Source organism: Mobula birostris, chromosome 11 (genome assembly GCF_030028105.1).
Source record: "Mobula birostris isolate sMobBir1 chromosome 11, sMobBir1.hap1, whole genome shotgun sequence".
Lineage (NCBI taxonomy): Eukaryota > Metazoa > Chordata > Chondrichthyes > Myliobatiformes > Myliobatidae > Mobula > Mobula birostris.
The window spans coordinates 77,842,212-77,857,444 of record NC_092380.1 but is presented as its reverse complement, the minus strand read 5'-3'; the positions used below and the strand labels follow the sequence as shown (position 1 = coordinate 77,857,444).

The following is a 15,233-nucleotide window of genomic DNA, read 5'->3' as shown; positions in this document are numbered from 1 at the left end:
CTGATATTAAATGTGCCTTTGAAACCTTTGAAGTTTCCTCCCAAAATCAATTTTCTCCCTTCTTGTCCATGTTTCAGTCTTTTACTGGTGGATCCCATAAATGTACCGGTCCTCTGGCCTTCGACCAGCCCTTGCCACTTTGTATGCCCTACTTTACAACTTAACATTATCCTTCACCTCCTTTGTGAGCCACAGATTGTGCCCCTTTCACATGGAAATCCTTCTTTATGATTGCGATAAATTCCCACTGAGTGTTATGGATCAGTTGTTTGAATATCTACCACCAAAGCTACCTGTTAAAGTTTTCCACAATCTAGCTTTTCAAGGCCAGTGTGAAGGACTATGCAAAATGGAGCTTCATTTGAATACCATTACACATAGATTTTTAACATTTGTTCACCGTGGTCAGAGCTGGAGACCTGCACAAGGAAGATTTTAAAGTGCCACAGGGGGTGCGCCATCCCCAGTAGCACTATCTTCACTATGATGAGGTAAATCCAGGTGGCAAGGGTGATCCCAGGACAACCAGTCCCACATCTTGGCTGCAGGAGGCTGCCGCGTCCTTGGTCTGTTAAGGCCCACCTATTGCGTGCCGCCAGCGCATTGCTTTTCTGTCAGGGTGTGCTCCCTTAGCCTTGTCTCAACAGACTTACCACAAGGCAGTGGGGCTATTTGCGCATAGCTGGGACAGTGGTTGATGGGCGCCAGGGCGTGTCCACACAGTGGTGGGCCTACACGCCACATCTCTGGGGCCCACTGCTGCTCCAAGATCCCCTGCAGTTTAGCCTAGGACCGTAAGATACCCAGTTTCCGTGTGTGGTCTTGGTGGTGGAGAGGCTCTGTACTGGCGGGAGGAGGCTTACACACTGGGCTCCTCTTTTCACCCTCTATTAAGAAGGCTAGCCAGTGGCAATAGCTGTAAGCAGAGAGTAGTAATAATGCATATTACTCGTATGTATTAGCATAATTCAAACATGAAGGTCCATTTCAATGTTTATTTAGTACTTTCTTTAAACTTTTGATTTTTTTTTAATAACTTGTTTTAAAAAGTGTCACGGTGCGTACATCCCTGGTGTATGAATTAGGAAAGATTTACATTAAAAACACAAAAAGCTATACACAGCTCCAAAATCTTCTCCTTTAAGTGTAGCAAACAAAAATAAAGCTTGAGGAAATAAGTCATTACTTCCTCTTTAATGACTTAGTTATTATTTCTACCCAAGGAGGTAGAGCAAGGCTGAAGGAAGCTTGCAACTCATAAACACCAGCAATGGCCTGCTAAGTCTGTTTCTGTGATAAATCCTGACAATTTACAATTTTTCAAAACCAGATTCAGAAAACCTCTCTGCTGATGTCTGTGGAATCTGAGAGTAAGTAACAACGATGGGCTGAATGGCCTAATTCTGCACCTATGTCTTATGGTCTAACAATTATAAAGAGTGAATTAGAATATATCTTCTCATTTCAATATTTTTAAAGAACCTTGAGGTAAAATTTATTTTTAAATTTCAAGATAACTTTAGAATGACACTTTGGAAATGACTATGGAATCTAGGTGATGAGGTTATTTGATTTATGACCTTAACTACTGTTACTTCACCATTCCATTTCTACTGAAATGCTAGTTCCCAATATATGTTACATCAGATTACAGCATCAAATCAGTTCCCAAAACTAAGTTCTTAATGGTATGTCGCACTTTTCTATTTCAATCTTCACTCAAAGTGAAAGTGTTTTCAGGTTAAATAAGTAGGATGCATTGGCAGTGTTATGTGACAGGATTTCTAAACGTATATGAATTTATTGTCTCAATTTTTTTAAACATTAATGTTTTCCTCATATAATCCCATTTCTGCCAAGATCACTGGTAAGAAATATTATTCTCTTTATTAGCTTACCAAGGTAATTTTAAAAAATAATGAATACAGTCCTCCAGATCTGGATCAAAATTCTGTTAATCATTCTAGAAGCATTTGTACCAAGTCTCAGGATAGGATTTTCTTTTAATTTGTTCACCATTCTTCAGCATCTGGGTGTCAATGGGAAGGTGAGAGTTATTGTCCAACCCTAACTGTTCCCCAGATGTTGGTGGTGCCATGCCTTTTTGAGCCAGAGCAAGACTTGAGTTACAAGATTTAGATCCAAATAATCATGAAGGAACAGAAATATTTCCAAATCATGACAGCATATGACTTAGAAAAAGATCCTGCCCTGGTACTTCTGGGGTTGGAGGCTGTAGATTTGCATGTCATGCTAGGCGAGCACCTACAATTGTTGATGGCACACAGTCAGTCGGTGAGCACCAGCAGAGGCTGGCATGAGCATTTAATTACAGCTGAAGTACAGTGATGTCCAACCTTACTGATTTACGTGTGAAAATCACCAGCAGAACAGAAACAAATCCAGCTCTGAATCACGCCTAAACAATGGTGTTGTGTTGAACATTCATTCGTTGCACAAGATGCAATGCAAACAAAGGCATTTACATTAAGCCCAACAACTCTGTCAATTTGAGCCACACAACGCAAAACCAATTTTGTTCTCATATCTTTACCCATTTCTGTTCTTGAAATATAAAGGACAACATGATTCTTACTCGTCCTTCTAAACAGTTCTTACATTTAGAAACAGTCAGAGCACCACAGCTTTTCTTCCAATGAAAGTAAGTCTAAACCATCGAGACTTGTCTCATGAACACACCTCCTATCCTGGCATCATACTGCTGAATCAGCACCGTGCATCATCTCGACTAGTGCGTGTAGTCCTAGACACCAGGTATAAAAAGGTTGCGTTAGTGTCGGGGAGGGTGCCGAGGAAACTGGCCAGGATATTGTCTGGGATGGAACACTTCAAATTATGAGGAAGCACTTGAAATACGAAGTCCATTCCCCCTGGGGCAGAGAAGGCCTAGAGAGAACATGGCTGAGGAATATAAAATTATGAGGGGTATAGATAAGGAAACTTTTCCCTGTAACAGATGTAGATAAAACTAGAGGACGTAGATTTAGGGAAAAGGAGAAGAAATTTAGAGAGGATATGAAGGGAACTATCTTAATCCAGAGAATGTCAAGTACCTGGAATGCTTAGTCTGAGAGAATGGTTGAAGCTGAGTTGCTTAGGCAGAGAAAGCAATGGACCGAGTGCCAAGTGATGGGATTAATATGGAAAACTGTCCATTGGTCTCAACTATAACAGTTCTATTATTATGTATTGTCCATAGTTTCAAAGTCTTTTATGTAATGGACTTCTGAAATCAACAGTCACTGACCTAAACACTGCCTTCATTTTTTTGACTTTTTTTTGTGTTCTGTTCCTCTATTTATAGTGTGGCAGGGTGAAGATACAGCTCTACCAAAGGAGGTGTAAGGTGCTCCTTCCCTCTGCTAGCCTGCAGGTCACCCTTGGGCAAGGTGTAGCACCTGCTTAGCCCCCCGACCAGGGTCACGTGAAGCCATGGGAGCAGGTGGCGGATGGTCGTACGAGCAGCCGGTGCATACCATAAGTCCTAGTTATGCGACCACTGATGCCAGGCAGACAATCTCTAAAGAGTATTGATAATGGCTGGGGTCACCCATCTTGTAAAGACACTGCCCAGAAGGTGGCAATGGTAAAGAACTTTTGTAGAAAAATTTGCCAAGAACAATCATGGTCATGGAAAGGCCATGAATGTCCACATCATACAACATGGCACATAACAAATAAACGAGCCTCTACTTATTGAGTCAGTCTTGCCTTACTCTTGGAAATTTTTTAAGTAATTTTTTTAAACTTAGTATAAATCAAGTTTATGCTTTCCATTTTATCTTTCTCAAAATATAAGACAGACGTTTCCATTTTAGCCTGCATCTTCCACCTGCTTGGCCATTTGATTAGCTTCTGAGTATTTCTCCCTTCACCCCATAAAAATCTTATCCATCCTGTTATACTCTCCTAAAATATTTCCCTCTCCAAATCCATATTATGCCTTTGAGGTATTTCACTTCCAACCCTCTTGAAATCTGAAGCAAAAACTATTGGATTTCTTAACCCTAGCCCCTCTTCCTTCCTGTTTACAATGCATACAGTTATACTTGCTGCTAACCCGAAGCAAACTAACTTCAAATAATGTGTGCTGGCACTCTCTTAAAATGGAGGCCAATTAAGATTTATGAATGCATTGTGTAATGGTTCTAAGATCTATGGTTGTTGGCACTCAAGTCAAGGCTCACACTTGAAAGGATATTTGGATGCAAGAGCAGAATGTTTCCATTGTTGCAGTATCATTTCTTTAAAAATATGGATTGGAAGTGCACGGAAAAGATCTTCAGTACACTGTATTTACACACCCAAAAGTAAAATGCCGTCAATGCAGGCAATCTGAAACAAATCAGTAAATATTGAAAATACTCAGCAGGTCTGGCAGAAACTACACCAAGAAAGACAGTTATCATTTCAGGTGAACAATCACCATCTCTGCTGAATATTTCCAACATTTTTCTGCTTTGTTACAATATTCCTATAGTACAAACACAGTAAAAACCCCTCAACGTCATTACACCAAAAGTCTCAAGGTACTTCTCTCCAGGTAAAATCAATACATCTCCTCACATTCTATCAACAGACAAGGCTCAATAAATCCCTAATTGCTTCAATAATAGAATATCTATTAACTGAGGATACAAATTGAACAAAAACAAATTACTAGCTGGATAACAAAAATGAGCAAATCAATTCTGTATGTATCAAAACTTTGCACAATTGCCTTCACCATCATCAGCTGTTTATTATTGGGTTTTGTTGGAGATTAAACATGTCTAATAGTACAGGATAATGAGTAAATCACTCCATCATTTAGTTAGCGAACAGACGATCCTCCACTCATTTTCATATGGAAAGCAATTAACCCCTCGAAGGGAACCTATAGCCATGATACTTCAGATGCAAGTCAAGACCCCGTAGTAAGTTTGACAATTTTGCTGCATGACACATCTCAGATAAGCCCACCCCTCAACATTGATGAGTGCCTTATCACTGCAATGGTCACTGAGGAAATCTGGCTATTTATATCCCTTCTTATTCATTGAGAATTTGAGATTTGGTGTATCATCAAAGACTCCAGGAGGATTTTTTAAAAAAACATATGTACCGTAGAGAACACTATGACGAGTTGCATCACTGCCAGGTATGCATTGGAGCCTTCACACCAGGCAGCGATGCATCAAGAGAGGCTGCAGACTCTGCCAACTCCATCATGGGCACAAGCCTCCCCACCAGAGGGCATCTTCAAAAGGCGGTGCTTCAAGATGGCAGTATCCATAATTAAGGACCCTCACCATTCAGGAAATGTCATCATCTCATTACAAATATCAGGGAGGTGGTACAGGAGCCTAAAGACACACACTCAAATGTCTTAGGAACAGCTTCTGCCCCCTCTGCCATCAGATTTATGAATGATCCATGAACACTATGTCATTATTCTTTTTCACACTATTTATTTCTATTCTAACTTACAGTAATTGTTTTGCCTTGTGCTGTACTGCTGCCAGGAAACAACAAATTTCATTACATACATCAGTGATAATGATAAACCTGATTCCTGTGATGTCAATACCAAGTATAGCCACAGAGACATTAAGATATTGACTCATTCATCACAAACAGGGACTGTCCGAGTCACTGAATTGGTTATAGCTATTATATAGCCTAAATTTAGTTACAGAACATACTATTTGACAGAGCTGGGATTATATATCTCATACTTCACCACTGTTGCAAGTGGTCTAGAATATACATCGCAGCAAAACAATGGATACGTCTAACAGGAAAATTGTGAGTTTCCATTGATAGGCGTGATCACAAAATTACAACCAAAATTATGACTATTCATGAGGACGTGTGGCAAAATCTATTTTCAACTAGATTGTTCTTTATTGAAGGAGATGGAGAGAGTGCTTCTGCAAATGCCCATAGGCTTTGAAGAGGCCTCCCAAGGTGGTCTTTGATTATTCAAACAAGGATATATTTGACTTGGAGGTCGTGCAAAATAGATCCCAAAGGATTGCTTCCCAGGATGAAGGAAGCAATGTTCTGGATCTTGAGAATTCCCTCTACCAAAGAATTGTAGATACCAAGTAATTAAGTATATTGAAATTAAATAGGAGAAAACAAGACAGAAAGTGGAGATGACACCAGTGATCAGATCGTACTTTATATCAGGCAGGTTCAGAAGGCGACAGACTTCTTTTCTTATGTTAAATTTCTATTAATCTCATTAAAAATTGACAAATACGGTTGTGGTCCAAAACAAGCAACAAACGTATTCCACATTAGCCTTAAGAGTAAAGTTATATTTTCAAGCTACGTAACCGCAAATCGTTAAACATTTGTGGAAGTGGCAATCAGAAAAAGAAGCATTTAACCCGCGGAAGTGGGGGAGATTCGTGTGTGTGGTTGCTAGGAGGCAGAGTCACTGTGGTGGGCCAATATGTACTCGGGCGTGGGACTCGATTCACAGCGTAAACGAGCACAGATATTCAGCCATGGCAATAAAACTTTTACACTGTATATTGTTAGTTATGTCTCGAATACAGAAGTTCCCGGTGTAAGATAACACAGGTTCCCGGTGTAAAATCAGAGCAAAAATTACGCTCCAACGGGCAGTCTCACTGCAACCTTGAGATTTATCCAAAAGTTATGTCAAACCCCCTGTCGGCAATTTAAAGTATCCATCAGCGCGCACACAAATCCAAACACATACAAATTCTGGAAGTCTTAAATAAAAGCAGCGGCAGCGCGGCTGAGCAGGTGACCGACTCCCGGAACCCCGGCCGTCCCTCAAATCACAACGGAATACCGACGTGGGCATGCAGGCAAGATCAAAACACCAACAGGTTTCCCTTGGCCGAAGTTAATCAGCTGAATTTTATCGAAACAACCCAGTTGGTGAATCGACAGTCAAAATAGCTAACGTTAGTTCCTACATTTGATTTCGGATCACATTTAACTAGAACTAAAATGTTCCAATTTCACAAAGTAATATCATACTGATCAATTAATTGAAGAATTTTAATTATTTTCTGTTTCGAATCCCTTTTATCCCACAGAACCACAGGAGGAGTGCCTGCAGGTGGGGCAGAAACAGTCGGGGTACATTGAGCTGCCCGCCCAGTGGGAGACACGACAAAAACGGAGCGCAAATTCACCTTCAGCTGAGACTTCGACACCTTGCCGCATTTGTCGACGTCCAGGGCCGTGAACGCATGCCAGATAACTTTCAACAACTCGTCTCGAAGCGCCATCGCTGCCTCCCAGTTAGTCGGGTTTCGCTCCGAGTGCCGTGACCTGCCTCTTCCGCACGTCAGTCTCAGTCAGAGGCACGGCGCCTCTCACGCATTCCTGCGGGGACTCTCGACTCGACTCGCTGCTCCCACCGCCAGGCGGCCAGAGCCCGGAATTCCACCCCTTGCACAAGGTGATAGGTAGGGCTCCGGGTCCTTGTGGCAGACTCTGTTGGATAGTTCCCCAGTAAGATCGTCAAAATTATAAGGGAAAAAATTAATAACAAATGCCATCAAATTTCTGAAAGGTCCACGTTATTTTTTGCACTATCTCTTTAGTTTTGTAATTTATATTAATTTATGTCTTTGCCTGTACCACTGTCGGAAAACAACTTTACTTCATATGTTACCATATCTGATTCTGAAATATTCAGCAGGCCAGGCCTCATCTGTGGGACGAAAAACGAATAATCGTTACAGTTCCATGACCCTTGGTTCACCTTTGTTAGTCATAAGACCTAGGGGCAGAATTAGGCCATTCAGCCCATTAACGCTCCCCCTGGGCTAGACTGGAACCAATGTCCTAGGAGGAGCGTTTGCTACCGTTGTTCAGGAGGATTTAAACTAATGTTGCAGAGGGATGGGAACAAGTACAGAGAGACAGGGGTGTAAAATGAGGGTAGAAGCAAAAAGTAGTAAGGTGAAAAGTAAAAGTGGCAGGCAGGCAAATCCAGGGCAAAAATCAAAAAGGGCCACTTTTCAACATAATTGTATAAGGGCTAAGAGTGTTGTAAAAGCGAGCCTGAAGGCTTTGTGTGTCAATGCAAGGAGCATTTGTAACAAGGTGAATGAATTGAAAGTGCAGATAGTTATTAATGAATATGATATAGTTGGGATCACAGCGACATGGCTCCAGGGTGACCAAGGATAGGAGCTCAACATTCAAGGATATTCAATATTCAGGAGGGATAGACATGAAAGAAAAGGAGGGGTAGCATTGCTGGTTAGAGAGGAGATTAACGCAATAGAAAGGAAGGACATTAGCCGGGAGGATGTGGAATCGATATGGGTAGAGCTGCATTACACTAAAGGGCAGAAAACGCTGGTGGGAGTTGTGTACAGGCCACCTAACAGTAGTAGTGAGGTTGGGGATGGCATTAAACAGGAAATTAGAAATGCGTGCAATAAAGGAACAGCAGTTATAATGGGTGACTTCAATCTACATCTAGATTGGGTGAACCAAATTGGTGAGAGTGCTGAGGAAGAGGATTTCTTGGAATGTATGCGGGATAGTTTTCTGAACCAACATGTCAAGGAACTAGAGAGCAGGCCATTCTAGACTGGGTATTGTGCAATGAGGAAGGGTTAGTTAGCAATCTTGTCGTGTGAGACCCCTTGGGTAAGAGTGACCATAATATGGTGGAATTTTTCATTAAGATGGAGAGTGACATAGTTAATTCAGAAACAAAGGTTCTGAACTTAAAGAAGGGTAACTTTGAAGGTATGAGACGTGAATTAGCTAAGATAGACTGGCAAATGATATTTAAAGGGTTGATGGTGGATATGCAATGGCAAGCATTTAAAGATCGCATGGATGAACTACAACAGTTATTCATCCCAGTTTGGCAAAAGAATAAACCAGGGAAGGTAGTGCACCTGTGGCTGACAAGGGAAATTAGAGATAGTATCAATTCCAAAGAAGAAACATACAAATTAGCCAGAAAAAGCAGCACACCTGAGGGCTGGGAGAAATTCAGAGTCCAGCAGAGGAGGACAAAGGCCTTAATTAGGAAAGGGAAAAAAGATTATGAGAGAAAGCTGGTAGGGAACAAAAAAACTGTAAAATCTTTTATAGATATGTGAAAAGAAAAAGATTGGTTAAGACAAATGTAGGTCCCTTACAGTCAGAAACAGGTGAATTGATCATGGGGAACAAGGACATGGCAGACCAATTGAATAACTACTTTGGTTCTGGCTTCACTAAGGAGGACATAAATAATCTTCCGGAAATAGTAGGGGACCGAGGGTCTAGTGAGATGGAGGAACTGAGGGAAATATATGTTAGTAGGGAAGTGGTGTTAGGTGTTAAAGGCAGATAAATCCCCAGGGCCAGATGGTCTGCATCCCAGAGTGTTTAAGGAAGTAGCCCAAGAAATAGTGGATGCACTAAGTGATAATTTTTCAAAACTCTTTAGATTCTGGATTAGTTCCTGAGGATTGGAGGGTGGCTAATGTAACCCCGCTTTTTAAAAAAGGAGAGAGAGAGAAACTGGGGAATTATAGACCGGTTAGCCTAACATTGGTGGTGGGGAAAATGCTAGAGTCAGTTATCAAAGATGTGATAACAGCACATTTGGAAAGCGGTGAAATCATCGGACAAAATCAGAATGGATTTGTGAAAGGAAAATCATGTCTGACAAATCTCAAAGAATTTTTTTGAGGATGTAACTAGTAGAGTGGATAGGGGAGAACCAGTGGATGTGGTATATTTGGATTTTCAAAAGGCTTTTGACAAGGTCCCACACAAGGGATTAGTGTGCAAACTTAAAGCACACTGTATTGGCGGTATGGTACTGATGTAGATAGAAAATTGGTTGGCAGACGGAGCAAAGAGTGGGAATAAACAGGACCTTTTCAGAATGGCAGGCAGTGACTAGAGGGGTACCACAAGGTTCAGTGCTGGGACCCCAGTTGTTTACAATATATATTAATGACTTAGATGAGGGAATTAAATGCAGCATCTCCAAGTTTGCAGATGACACGAAGCTGGGCGGCAGTGTTAGCTGTGAGGAGGATGCTAAGAGGATGCAGGGTGACTTGGATAGGTTAGGTGAGTGGGCAAATTCATGGCAGATGCAATTTAATGTGGATAAATGTGAGGTTATCCACTTTGGTGGCAAGAACAGCAAAACAGATTATTATCTGAATCGTGGCCGATTAGGAAAAGGGGAGGTGCAACGAGACCTGGGTGTCATTGTACACCAGTCATTGAAAGTGGGCATGCAGGTACAGCAGGCAGTGAAAAAGGTGAATGGAATGCTGACATTCATAGCAAGAGAATCCGAGTACAGGAGCAGGGAGGTACTACTGCAGTTGTATAAGGCCTTGGTGAGACCACAGCTAGAGTATTATGTGCAGTTTTGGTCCCCTAATCTGAGGAAAGATATTCTTGCCATAGAGGGAGTACAAAGAAGGTTCACCAGATTGATTCCTGGGATGGCAGGACTTTCATATGATGAAAGACTGGATCAACTGGGCTTATACTCGCTGGAAATTAAAAGATTGAGGGGGGATCTTATTGAAACGTATAAAATTCTAAAGGGATTGGACAGGCTAGATGCAGGAAGATTGTTCCCGATGTTGGGTAAGTCCAGAACGAGGGGTCACAGTTTAAGGATAAAGGGGAAGCCTTTTAGGACCGAGATGAGGAAAAACTTCTTCGCACAGAGAGTGGTGAATCTGTGGAATTCTCTGCCACAGGAAACAGTTGAGGCCAGTTCGCTGGCTATATTTAAGAGAGAGTTAGATAAGGCCCTTGTGGCTAAAGGGATCAGGGGGATGGAGGGAAGGCTGGTACAGGGTTCTGAGTTGGATGATCAGCCATGATCATACTGAATGGCGGTGCAGGCTCGAAGGGCCGAAGGGCCTACTCCTGCACCTGTTTTCTATGTTTCTAAGTCTGCTCTGCTGTCTCTTTGTCTCTTAACACTGTGGTCTGACTTGCTGAGCATTTCCATTATTTTCTGATTTTATTCCAGCATCAGCTGTTTTATTTTAAATTTTCATTAATTGGCTGGTCACCGAAATCTACAAACAAGCATCAAGACCTGGCTTGGATTGGTGAGGAAGGGAACTGTCCCAGTTAAATCCTTTTGCACAGCTGGACTCTTTCTGTGCAGGTGGTTTCTGTGGAGATAACACTCTGATCCATTTCCTTCTGGAGAGATTGGGGAAGCAATGCAAGTGGTCATCACATACAGCTGCATATCACAGGACTGGGTTACAGGCACACACTGAGGCAAAAATCAGCTGCTGTTGGAACATCATCTCAATAATAATCCATGTACAGCATTCCGCTACATCCAAAATTTGCTGGTCTTCCTGTGCAGCAAGCTACCTGCAACAGATTGCATTCCAGAGTGCTGACATACACACTGAGGGCTGCAATATAATGTGATGCAGTTACTGCAAACCCAATGGGGAAAGGAGACAGTGGAGAAATTTCTATCACTGTATGGTGACAGACAAGAACATGTCCATAAACAAAATCTCTTGGATTTAAATCTGGTGGAATGTATGCAAAAGAAAAAAATGAAGTCATGCTGATATAAAATGTATCCTGTAGGTGTGATATAATGAATGTCCTGCGTTAGGGTTTAAACTTTAACAGGGGAATGGGAACAGGAGTAATAGGGCTAAAGATGGGACAGTTGGTATCAACATTCCCTCTATTGTTTTTTCAGCTGTGCAGACCAACCATTGCTCTCAGTCGGAAATTTTGACACGGCCTGTAAACTGCGTGGCACTTTAAATAGATGGCATCTACTGACTTCCATTCTGTGTTTATTGTTACAATTTTTAACAGTTGTATCTTGAAACACTGACAATGCATTATAGCTCTAAAACATTTCAAAGCAAAGGCTGTGGTACGTTTATTATTTAGAAAATTTATGGATTATATTCATTAACACAGAGTAGTTCAGAATTATAATAACATAGCTTTCAAAATTGTTCTAGCATAATTTCAAAATTATATTAGCATTATATAAAAGAAAATTACCACCGCACAGCGACAAAGGCAATGTGCATAGGACCATTTCTACCACTCCGCAAACTATACACATGTGCAGCTTAGCAGGAACAGTAGTTGGTATACAATTTGATGCTCTGCATAGTGAGACTGAGAGGATGGACAGGCAGATGATAGGGCAAAATTGCAATCAGTGGATGAGTTGTTTTGTAACATGGGGGCAAAATTGAAAAGGGTGATGAATACAGGACTGGACATCTTATATTTGAATGCACACAGTACTTGGATTAAGGGAGATGATCTTGTAGTGCAGTTAGAGATTGGCAGGTGTGACGTTGTAGACATCACTGACCCGTGGCTGAAATGGGAGCTTAACATCCAAGGATACACCTTGTATCGAAAGGACAGGCAGGTAGGCAGAGGGGCTGGAGTGGCTCTGTTGCTAAAAATAGAAATCAAATCCTTAGACATTGGATCAGAACATGTAGAATCTTTGTGTATAGAGTCAAAAAACTGCAAGGGTAAAAAGACACTGATGGAACTTGTATACAGGCCCCTGGACAGTAGCCAGGGTATAAATTTCAAAGGTAAATAGATAAGGCATGTAATCAGGGTAATGTTATGATAGTCATGGGGAATTTCAATATGCAAGTAAATTGGGGAAAATCAGGTTGGTGCTGGATCCCAAGAAAGGGAATTTGTAGAATGCCTGCAAGATGGCTTTTTAGAGCAGTTTGTGGTTGAGCCCACAAGGGGAAAGGCAATTCTGGATTGGGTTTTGTGTAATGAAAAATATTTGATTGGGGAGCTCAAGGTAAAGGAACCCTAAGGAGTCAGTGATCATAATATCATAGAATTTACCATGCAGTTTGAGAAGGAAAAAATAAAGTAAGATGCATCAGTATTACAGCGGAATAAAGGGAATTACAGAGGCATGAGAGAAGAGCTGGCCAAAGTCAAATGAAAGAGGACACTAGCAGGGATAATGGCAGAACAACAACAGCTGGAGTTTCTGGGAGCAATTCGGAAGATGCAGGATAGATACATCCCAAATTTGAAGAAGTACTGTATTGTAAAGGGAGGATGAGGCAACCATGGCTGACAAGGGAAATCAAAGTCACCATAAAAGCAAAAGAGAGGGCATATAATAGAGCAAAAATTAGTGGGAAGTTAGAGGATTGGGAAGCTTTTAAAAACCAACAGAAGGCAAATTTTTAAAAGGACCATAAGGAAAGAAAAGACGAAAAGTGAAAGTAAGCTAACCAATAATATCAAAGAGGATATCAGAAGTTTTATCAGATGCATCAAGTACAAGAGAGGCAATAGTGGGTATTGAACCGCTGGAAAATGATGCTGGAGAGGTAGTAATGGGGAACAAAGAAATAGAAGATGAACTGAATAAGCATTTTTCCCAGACTTCACTCTGGAAGGCACTAGCAACATGCCAGAAATTTGAGTGTGTTGGGGCAGAAGTAATTGTAGCTGCTATTAATAAGGAGACGGTGCTTAGGAAGCTGAAAGTTCGGAAGGTAGATAAGTCAGCTGGACCTGATGAAATACACCCCAGAGTTCTGAAAGAGGTAGCTGAAGAGATTGTGGAGGCATTAGAAAGGATCTTTCAAGAATCACTAGATGCTGAAATGATTCTGAGGGACAAGAAAATTACAAATGTCGCTCCAGTCTTTAAGAAGGGAGGGAAATAGAAGAAGGGAAATTATAGGCCAGTTATCCTGGCTTCAGTGTTTGGGAAGATGTTGGAGTCTTTAATCAAGGATGAATTTCAGGGTAATTGGAGGTGCATTATAAAGTTAGCCAAAGTCGGCATGATTTCCTTCAGGGGAAATTGCCTGACAAATCTGTTGGAATTCTTTAAGGAAATAACAGGCAGGATAGACAAATGAGAGTCACCTCCAACGGGATCCCACCACTAAGCACATCTTTCCCTCCCCCCCTCTCTCTGCATTCCGCAGGGATCGCTCCCTACACAACTCCCTTGTCCATTCGTCCTCCCCATCCCTCCCCACTGATCTCCCTCCTGGCACTTATCCGTGTAAGCGGAACAAGTGCTACACATGCCCTTACACTTCCTCCCTTACCACCATTCAGGGCCCCAAACAGTCCTTCCAGGTGAGGCAACACTTCACCTGTGAGTCGACTAGGGTGATATACTGCGTCCGGTGCTCCCAATGTGGCCTTTTATATATTGGCGAGACCCGACGCAGACTGGGAGACCGCTTTGCTGAACATCTACGCTCTGTCCGCCAGAGAAAGCAGGATCTCCCAGTGGCCACACATTTTAATTCCACATCCCATTCCCATTCTGACATGTCCCTCCACGGCCTCCTCTACTGTAAAGATGAAGCCACACTCAGGTTGGAGGAACAACACCTTATATTCCGTCTGGGTAGCCTCCAACCTGATGGCATGAACATCGACTTCTCTAACTTCCGCTAAGGCCCCACCTCCCCCTCGTACCCCATCTGTTACTCATTTTTATGCACACATTCTTTCTCTCACTCTCCTTTTCTCCCTCTGTCCCTCTGAATATACCTCTTGCCCATCCTCTGGGTCCCCCCCCTTGTCTTTCTTCTCGGACCTCCTGTCCCATGATCCTCTCGTATCCCCTTTTGCCTATCACCTGTCCAGCTCTTGGCTCTATCCCTCCCCCTCCTGTCTTCTCCTATCATTTTGGATCTCCCCCTCCCCCTCCAACTTTCAAATCCCTTACTCACTCTTCCTTCAGTTAGTCCTGACGAAGGGTCTCGGCCTGAAACGTCGACTGCACCTCTTCCTACAGATGCTGCCTGGCCTGCTGCGTTCACCAGCAACTTTGATGTGTGTTGCTTGAGAGTCAGTGGATATTGTTTACTTGGATTTTCAAAGTTCAAAGTATATTTATTATCAAGTTATGTACGTAACCCTGAGATTCATTTCCTTACAGACAGCCATAAAACAAAGAAATCTAATAAAGCCCATAAAAAACGATTAGGATACACCCAATGTTCAGGGAAAAAAAACTAATCATACAAACAATAAAAGTAAGCAAATAACATTCAGAACTAAAGTTCACAAAAGTGAGTTTACAGCCACAAAGCTAGTCTTCCCTGCAGCCGGTCTAGGAGCTCATTCGATGCAGGTCCATAATCTCAGTTCTAAACCTCACAAGCAGCGAGCTGACCACCAGCCTGTCCCTCTTCTCCAGACCTGCTTAAATCGGCCAAGCAGTG

The 15,233-nt window shown here is 42.0% G+C and overlaps 1 protein-coding gene and 1 long non-coding RNA gene across 7 annotated transcripts in view; one reads left to right on the top strand and one right to left on the bottom strand.

The window, feature by feature from the left end:
- Positions 1 to 7,371, bottom strand: part of swap70b (switching B cell complex subunit SWAP70b) — a 121,260-nt gene extending 113,889 nt beyond the window's left edge. Inside the window, exon 1 of the mRNA XM_072272616.1 lies at positions 7,182 to 7,371. Within this exon, the coding sequence (XP_072128717.1) occupies positions 7,182 to 7,277 (96 nt within the window). The 5' untranslated portion in view covers positions 7,278 to 7,371. The remainder of the gene's footprint in view (positions 1 to 7,181) is intronic.
- The window catches only part of LOC140205217 (uncharacterized), a 38,875-nt gene continuing 30,153 nt past the window's right edge, over positions 6,512 to 15,233 (top strand). For 5 of the 6 annotated variants that reach the window (XR_011887786.1, XR_011887784.1, XR_011887787.1 and 2 more), the window contains exons 1-2: positions 6,512 to 6,947; positions 7,083 to 7,450. This is a non-coding gene — a long non-coding RNA (uncharacterized lncRNA). Of the gene's footprint in view, positions 6,948 to 7,082; positions 7,458 to 15,233 lie in introns of all 6 variants that reach the window. The other variant, XR_011887785.1, reaches the window with a different exon arrangement.